General features: G+C 47.2%; 1 protein-coding gene across 1 annotated transcript in view; it reads left to right on the top strand.

The window, feature by feature from the left end:
- The window catches only part of LOC130043363 (poliovirus receptor-like), a 198,319-nt gene extending 192,939 nt beyond the window's left edge, over positions 1–5,380 (top strand). Inside the window, exons 9-11 of the mRNA XM_056135618.1 lie at positions 1,738–1,855; positions 3,345–3,493; positions 5,346–5,380. Coding sequence (XP_055991593.1) covers positions 1,738–1,855; positions 3,345–3,493; positions 5,346–5,380 — 302 coding nt within the window. The remainder of the gene's footprint in view (positions 1–1,737; positions 1,856–3,344; positions 3,494–5,345) is intronic.
- The last annotated feature ends 3,736 nt before the right edge of the window (positions 5,381–9,116 follow it).

The raw sequence follows: 9,116 nt of genomic DNA on the forward strand, positions 1-9,116 counted from the left end.
AATATCTAGCAATTCTTAAGGGTTGCTCCTGGCTGGCTCTCTACTCAGAAATCACTCTTGGTGAGCTCAGGGGACCGTATGGGATGCTGGGAATTGAACCTGGGTTAGTCAAGAATCAATGCAAGCACCCAACCCTCTGGAATAGTTCTGGTCCCCCACATGGAACTTTTTTACTGCAATTATTTTTTCAAAATTTAAAATATATGAAACTTGGTTATATAAAATCTGATCACAGCCCAAAGCAGCACATGCACCCACAGTACACGGATGTGGTCCCCTCGTCCACCCTCCCCCAACTCAACCCTCAACCCCACACTCTCCATCCTGTTGACTTCCCCGGGCTCTCCCCATCATAACCTGGGTCCTGGTATCTGCAATCCCTCAGCCTGACTCCTCTCTCCTTCTGCGTTTCCCTCACAGGGGCCAGGAAAGTGGTCGTGCAGGCGCCCACCGAGGTGCATGGCTCCCTGGGCAGCACTGTGACCCTGCCATGTCACTTACAACCTCTGGAGTCAGAAATCCCACAGGTGACTGAGATCAGGTGGAAGCGGCTGGACCCTCTGGGGGACCCCAGCATTGTGGCCGAGTTCTACTGGGAGCGGGGCCCCATCATCGCCTAGCCCGACCGTCTGGAGTTCAAGGCCGCCAGGTTGGGTGCGGACCTGCTGGACGCCTCGCTGACCATTCGTGAGCTGAGCCCTGGGGATGAAGCCAATTACACCTGTGAGGTCCACATCAGCACGTCCCAGATGGGAAATGCGCTTACCTGGCTCCGTGTGTTCTGTGAGTGTGAGGGGTAGGGCTCCCGGGAGCGTAGCAGCATGACAGTGGGCGGGACTTCTTGGGGGGGGCGGGACTAGCGGGTAGGTAGGGGAGGGAAGGACTCAGAGAGGGAAGGGGCAGGATGAGACCCAAGGAGGTAAAACAACAACAACGGGGGGGGGCTGGAGATGCATATAGGTCCTTGTTGTGGGTCCGGAGAGAGTAGATCATTTGGTTCTTGCAGAAGATCTTGGTGACTTTTGTGGGTGGTGGTGGGGGAGGGGGGCATTTGTTGGTTTGGTTTTTGCCTGGGCCAGGGCAGTTATTCGGAGCCAGGTTGGGACCTGAAGTAACTTTTCCCAGTGGGCCCTGAGTTTATCCAGGACAAAGGTTGAGAGCTGAGATGCGCATGCTCAGTTCCTGCCTCAAAAATAGTGACAGCAGCACTGCTATGACCCCACCACCTACACCAGCACACCCACCCTCATTGTCTACATGTGGGCACCAACAACCCCATTACATCAAGACTTTTCTATACATGGGTTACCACCACCACTCTCCTTTGCTGCCTCCTCCAACTTTTTTTTTTTTTAATAAACCCACCGTGAGATAGTTGCAAAGCTTTCATGTTTGAGTTTCAATTATACAATGATCCCCTGCAGCACCCTACATGCAGGCACTGGCAGGAGGGAGCAGAGCACAAATTCCCAAGCATGTGATGCTACAGAACAGGGTATGGGCCCCAAGGTCATGAGCGCATTTGACATCTGTCCCCAGGTCACTGAAGTGAGAACGAGACCCTGACCCTTTCCAAGATAATCCGAATGACTCAGGGTCATGTCATATCGCCCAGACTCAGCTGCCCCTCATGTTGCCTGTGTGAAATGTGGGAGGGGCTCTTCTCTTCAAGTGTTGGACCCTCAGGCTGAGCAGTAATAGAAGGGTGTCCTTGTGTCTGTCCCTGTCCCCCAGCAGACTCCCCCCAGGTCTCCATCGCCCTTTATGATGACATTGGGCAGCAGGGCCGCAGGGAAACCAGCCTGACCTGTGACGCCCGCAGCAACCCAGAGCCCAAGAGTTATGACTGGAGCACGTGAGTCCTGGGGTTGATCCGGGTCAGAGATGGGAGGCTGGGAATGGACAATCATGTCTGAGCAGGGAGTCTAGGGATGAACTCCCAACCATTGGGGACAGGGTCTGGGTGCCCAAACTCTAAGGTGAAGGAAAAGAGACACTCACCTGGACTCCTGTACCTGAGAAAAGAGGTGCTGGGAGCCAGGGTTTAGGGCGGAGGCTGGGATGCACTCCTGGTCTGAGGGAGGAGGCTGAGCATGGAATCCTGGGTCTGAGGGAGGAGATGGGTATTCAATTTTAGCTCTGAGGGAGAAGGAACTGGGGATGATTAGTGTTTCCTAGGGAAAAGGCTGGGGTTGGACTCCTGGGTCTGAGGGAGGAGGTATATGATGGATACGTGGATCTAAGGGAGGAAGGATTGCAAGACAGACTTATTAGGAAGAGGGAGGAAGGAGTAAGGCATGAACTCCTTGGTCTGTTTTGGGTATTTTTGTTTGTTTCAGTGGACCAAATGCAGCAGTGCTAGGGCTTATTCATGGCTGTGCAATCCAGGATCACTCCTGGTGGGGCTCTGGGGATTGTATGGGGTCTTTGGGGTCAAATCTGGGTTGGTCACATGCCCTACCTGCTATCTCTGTGGCCCTGAACTCTTGGGTTTGAGAGGGGAGGCTAGAAAATAAACTACTGGGTATGAGGGAGGAGGCTGGGAATGACCTCTGGTCTGCAAGGAAGGAAAGGCAGAGGGATCCAGAGAGAGAGAGAGAGAGAGAGAGAGAGAGAGAGAGAGAGAGAGTCACCTCTGATCCCTATTAGACTGACTTGACTGTGGGCAGAGTCAAAGAAATAATCAAAGAAATAGCTAAGAGGACGAAGAATCTCCGGCTCTGGACACAACTCTTTGATTCCACTGTTCTTCCTACATTAACATATGCCTCAGAGACCTGGGTACTATGAAAACAGGATGAGAACACTATTCGGGTCTTCCAAAGAGTAATCAAAAGAGCTATGCTTGTATCACGCTTCACTCAAATGAGAGAAAGAATCCGGAGTTCCGACCTCCGTCGAAGGTCAAGAATCAGGGACGCTGTCTCGTTTGCCAAGGCATCAAAAATCAGATGGGCTGGACACGTAATGAGATTTGGAGAAGACTGCTGGACTAGAGCCGTTACCAACTGGATTCCACGGGTCGTCAAAAGAACAAAACTCAGCAGAGGAGTGTCTGGAGCTCTGTTTCAGCAAGTTCTCTCAGGCCACCAGGTGTATGTTGGGGGGAGCAGGAGCCAGGGAACAGGGGTCAGAATGGAGGTCACACAGGCCCTGAGGACTACAAGGCTCTGGATGGATTCTGAAGGTGGGTCCCAGGACCTGCTGAGCAGTAATAGGGGTGTGAGAGGGAGAATCAGGGAGACTTCGGGTACCTGCCAACTTGGGTCATACAGGGCGAGGTGCTAGAGTTCCTCAGTCCCTGTCACTCTGGGCTCCAACAGAGGCCGTGTTCTCACCCCCAGGACCACAGGCCCTCTGCCACCTTCTGCTGTACCCCAGGGCTCCTGGCTCCTGATCCACCCCACTGAGGAGTCCATCAACACGACCTTCATCTGCCGCGTCTCCAATGACCTGGGGATGGGCCAGGCAGCCATGAGAGTCCTGATCCCAGGTGAGGACCAGTAAAGAGCACAGAGACACCCAGGAGGTGCAGAGCAGGACTGTCTCTGTTGGTAGAGTCCCTGGGGAAGTACCCCTGAGCCATGAGATGCTCCCAGACTCCACCCGAGGTCTCTGCCTGGACTCTCAGAAAGGCCTTTCCAGGGGCTGGGGCCAAGCTCTCGCCATCGCAGCTGCTGAAAATGCCCCAGTAAGGCGAGAAAACAGCCGTCAGAATTGATTAGATCTGGGAGCCCCAAGTGTGGTATAAAGCAGGAACTTTCCTTATTTTGGTTCTGGCTCTATTCTAAGCCGAGTCTGCCCTCAGTAATCAGGGGCACATGGGCATTCCAGGTGCCCATCCCACCGTTTAGTGTGGCTGGAGAGAACACATTTTTTTCTTGTTTTGTTTTTCTTTTTTGGGGGGAGGGTTGTCACACTTGGGGTTTCTCAAGGTTTATCTCGGCTCTGTGCTCAAGGATGACACCTAATAGTATTTTGGGGATTGTATAAGGTGGTGGGGATGGTGTGAGGCTGAAGAGGAGCCATGACAGCTCCACTTTAAGAACAAAACTCAGCAGGCCTAAGTTTCACTTTCTCCTATCAGAAAGTCCCGACTTCTCAGGAAACAATATCACCCTGGGCAGATAAACAGCCCTGTGGCAACAGCCTATCAGAGTGGGGGGTATGGGCTGTGGTGCCCAGCCAAGCATAGAGGGCCTAGAGAGTGGAGTCACGGGACCGGACAGGGACCAGGATTGGAAACGTACTGCCAATTCCTAGAAGAATGCTGTTACGTAACCAAACCCTATATAAACTGCTCAGAATTCGGAGTTGGGGCCCTTGTCAATGCTCCACTGTGTTGGATGAGACTTGGACCCTAGCTTGAGTTAGTGATAAATGGGCCTTGCCTTTGCATCCTCGCATCTGGTCTGGTCAATGTACGGGTGAAACTCCCTTCCCGGGACATAACATATGGAGGCTCATCCTCCGGAATTTTGGCTCGTGCTGTGACCCCCAGATGACGACGTGGCCCTCATTCTTCTTGCTGATCATCACCGTGGGGACTCTCAGAGTTTCCATGGGGTCAGTTGCCCTGGAAGGAGCATTTGAGTGAAGGTCATCTCAGGGAGAGGTGGTTGGGTGACTGTCACCTTTGGGAGAGGCTGCTGAGGAACATCACCTCAGGGAGAGGTGGCTGAAGTGTCGTTGTCAGATTCACCATCTGAGTGTCTGACAGGAGGATTGGAGGAAGGATCGAGTACAGAGGACCAGCATAGGAAGAAGTCGCCAGTTGGGCAGTGTGGGAGACATTCCCGGAAATCCCAGAATGGTGGACACCATTCAGTAAGCTTGGTCACAGAGGAACCATCCAAGGAGTGGGGTTAGGTACAGTGCACTGAGGACTAGTGGCCGATATTTTGTCTATCTTCTTCGTGGCATATTTGAGTATCTGCGTATGTCTTGAGTCTGTGTCTCCGTTCTGTTTTCAGACCATTAATCACTCACATCCTCCCTAGGAACATAACCAGGGACAGACAACACCTCAGTCTCTCTCTCTCTCTCTCTCTCTCTCTCTCTCTCTCTCTCTCTCTCTCTCTCTCTCTCTCTCTTTTGCTTTTTGGGTCACACCCAGCGATGCTCAGGAGTTACTCCTGGTTCATGCACTCAGGAATTACTCCTGGCGATGCTCAGGGGATGCTGGAATCAAATCTAGGTTGGCTGCGTGCAAGGCAAAGGCTGTGCTATTGCTCCATCCCCACCCCAGTCTCTTTTTACCGATCATTTCTCGGATTTTAGAAGCAGAGCTCGTAATCGGCCTTTGGAGGTTAAAAAGAGTAAACTTAAAACATTTTGTTCTGCAGAATTGTCTTGTTCTGCAGCCTTCAACATTGGCTGACCCACTTAAGGTACTTTTGAGCTGGAGACCGTTCTAAAAAGTTAAAGGTATAAGTTTTTTTCCAGTACCAGGAGGATACCGGGACCAGATTCCTTACATCCTGGTCTGGCAGGAACTGGTTGAGAGACCCCTGTCTGGTTAAAAACAAGTGTGTTGCAAAACAATGAGAAAATAAAAATTAGGTTACATCTCATGCTTTCATCAACATTGACCATTCAAATGCTGTCTTATGCTGCTATTTAAAGGTTGGTGAGTACCAATGGCCTTCTTCTGTGTCTGAACACGTTTGAATTGTAACATTATTAAAGTATCTGGTGTAAAAATCTTAGGATTTGTGATAATTAAGACCTTTTAAAATTAAGTCAAAGAAAGACAGTCCTTTCTTGGAGAGTCAGATCAATTGATCAACTGTAAATATGTGCATATGTGCATGTGGTGTTTGTAGTCAGTCCATTGTCTGTCTGTCTACGTAAATCAGAAGTAGAAATCCTTAAACTTGGGCAAGAAGCATCAACACAAAAGGTCAGAATGATATGCAACAACCCAACAATTTAAAAGGTTTCGGTGTTTTGTTTGGCTCTTTTTTTTTTTTTTGGACAGAGAATTTGATATTCTCAATCTAATTTCTTACTGGAAAAACAATGGTTATTAACAATTGAAATTTTTTTTTGAGCTTTGGAATCTTACTATCTATAAAAGAGCTGCAGAACTATAGCCTGAAACTAAAGTGAAATTGGAGCTCAGAGAATGCAAGGCTTTATCTTACAAGCCTCTACAAATCTTAATGAAAAATTAAGCTGTTTTTACAAACAACAGAAGTACAGAAGCCATTATAACAGAGATTTCTCTGTTTTTTTTAAAAAATAAAATTGGCAGTTCAAGTGTTTTATTATGCTGCTATGTCAATATATATATTTGATTGCATCTTCATTGAATTGTTAGAATGATAATTGAAATAATTGTGGTACCTAAAAGCAGGTTCAAAGTGTAATAGTTTGGTTTAAACATAAGTTTCTAGGGGGTATGGTGCCGCCAGCAGGTCAATCTGTACCTGTGAGGCGAGTGCATCAGCAGCCTGATGGCACCGTCAGACTTTCAGATAACCCAAAATTGTTGCTGTGCCTTTGGCCAGACCCCAAAAACTTGGGGCAAAGTTTACCAAGAAAGTAAACGGCCAAAAGTTAGGTATGTGGGAGACACACCCACAAACCACCTCCGGCTCAGCTATATAATTGGAGGCATGGCCTCTCTGGTTCCTAATCAAACTGCTTAATGGCCATGATCCCAGAGACTCAGAAACGAATCTTGGAACCCAAAGGCTTTTGGCAGAAATGTGTCCTGTTCCTGCAGTAGGTTACTGGGGCTGGGCACTCCAAGTGGGAATAGGTTTCGTGCCTTGGCCTGCTCCATTTGGCGGCCCAGTGACCATCATCCTCCAGAGGCCACTGGACAATCAGGTTTGGGCCTGCAGTGATGAGACATGTGGGGCCTCACCAGATGGGGGTGGAACTGGCCCTTTCCTCCCCATCCCAGCGAGACCCCAAGTCACCGCCTTCGAACGGCCTCTATGGCTCCTGATCAATCTGCTTAATGGCCATGAACCCAGAGACTCAGAAACAAATCTCAAAACCCAGCAGCTTTTGGCAGAAATGCATCTGGACCGCATACAAGTTGGCCACTGCCTCAGAGCTTCTTGGAAAGCCAGGTATAAGCAGGCGTTGATGGGGCAACTGCAGTCTCATGTGAAGGGCAACGGTACTGGCTCATCCTTCATGCCCTACCGAGGTCACGAGTTGCCCCCCACAAGTAGCTCTCTGGCACGGCCATGGCTCCAGAGGCAAAAGGACTTAATCCAGAGCCCGGCAGCTTGCAGCAGAAAAGTGAATGGACCGTGCATTAAACTACAGCACCATGCCTCCCAAGGAGGGAAAGGGTGTTGCTCCCTTATGCCTTTCTCTCCCCTCCCCCGGCAGCAAGGTGGCCACCACCTCAGAGCTTATTGGAAAGCCAGGTATGAGCCAGTGGTGACGGGGCAACTGCGGTCTCATGGGGAGGGAGATGGTACCGGCTCATCCTTCACGCCCTACCGAGGTCAACAGTTGCCCCCAACGAGCAGCTCTCCAGCACAGCCATAACATCAGATGTACAGAAACCAATCTTGTAATTATCTGGCTCTTTGCAGAAATCCAAAATCATTAAATGATTCTCATAACCAGCTATAGAAAACAAAGTATTTCACAATGCCTTTTCAGCAATTATGATTGTTGGGGGGGGGGAATTCTAAACAATAATGGTGCATCTTTTGTCAAAATAATGAATGTAATCAGTGTAGAGAAGAGTTAAGTGAAAATCATCTGCCTCACAGGCATTGGGAGGGGTGAGAGGGGGATATATTGGGGTTCTTGGTGGTGAAAAATGAGTCCTGGTGAAGGGAGAGGTATTTGATCATTGTATGACTGAGACTTAAACCTGAAATCTTAGTAACTTTTCCCACAGTGATTCAATAAATAAATATAAGAAGAAAACTAAATAAATAAATAAAACTATGAAAAAAATCTATGAGTTTCTAAAGTTATAAAATTGGTTGCAAAAGTTATCCTATCAATGTTTTATTTGATTTCTGAGACTTTTGGGAACTCAAATTTCTAGAGCTACTTAGAAAAGTGTTATAATGAGTTAATCTTAGATGTCAGCCTGATAGTCTGAAGCCACAGCATTGTACCTTCATAAAAGTTTTAAAGATACCAGGTTTTCTTGCTGAAGTTTCAGACCAGGTTCAGATCAAAATAGCGGAAAACTGGCTTTGGCGACCTTGCAGCTGAACAGACACATCTGCACCCCACCCAATCCCACCTCCCATCTTAGATGAGGCAAATGAGAGCTAAGAATGGAAACTATCAATGTTATGCTGATAACAGGCTTGAAGTTAGGAAGTAAATATGCAAGTGTTAAAAGTTTTGAATAGATTATATCCAGAAAACAAAATTTGTATTTGTGGTAAAAGGAATTTAAAGTTTAAAGTATTCCAGCAGAAGAGTTTTGTCTTAAGAATTATGAAAAAGAAAGTTAGGAGATGAAACAGAAACCTAGAAGGAATATTTGATCTTCATACTAGATAAATATAGACAATCTAAAACTTTGTTCCCTTCCTCTATATTATCTTATTTGCAAGGATTGTTCAAAAAATTAACACAAGCTTAAACTGTATATGTGACTATTTGAGTTGTATACTGGAGAAAAATGAAAATTGAGGTTAAAGTCATTTAATATAATAAAATAAAAAATGCAGTCCACTGGAAGTGATGAAGTGGGCAAATATTGAAGGAATAAAGTAGGTAAATGAAATATATGAATCTTGTGAGTCTTTTAACCCTCTTTTATCTGTATTTTCCTAGGATTTAGAATTCTGTTCTAAAATCTTTCATTGTGAGCATTGTAAACCTTTTGAATATCTAAAGGACTGATGTAATACTTTTGAAAGTGTACTGCAGAGTACAGCCAAGTCATGGTAAATGAGGTAATGGTAGCAAACTTCTTTCCAAATTTATTGGTAGATCAAGCTACATTTAAGTTCAGTAAAATAACAAGATTAAAACCTGTGATCTCTGCCTAACACCATGTACAAAAGTAAGATCAAAATGGATTAAAGACCTCAACATCAGACCAGAATCCATAAAGTTCACTGAAGACAAAGTTGGCAAAACCCTTCATGACATTGAAGCTAATGGTATCTTCA

The sequence above is a fragment of the Sorex fumeus genome, unplaced genomic scaffold (assembly GCF_029834395.1).
Source record: "Sorex fumeus unplaced genomic scaffold, SorFum_2.1 ptg000122l, whole genome shotgun sequence".
Taxonomy (NCBI): Eukaryota; Metazoa; Chordata; class Mammalia; order Eulipotyphla; family Soricidae; genus Sorex; species Sorex fumeus.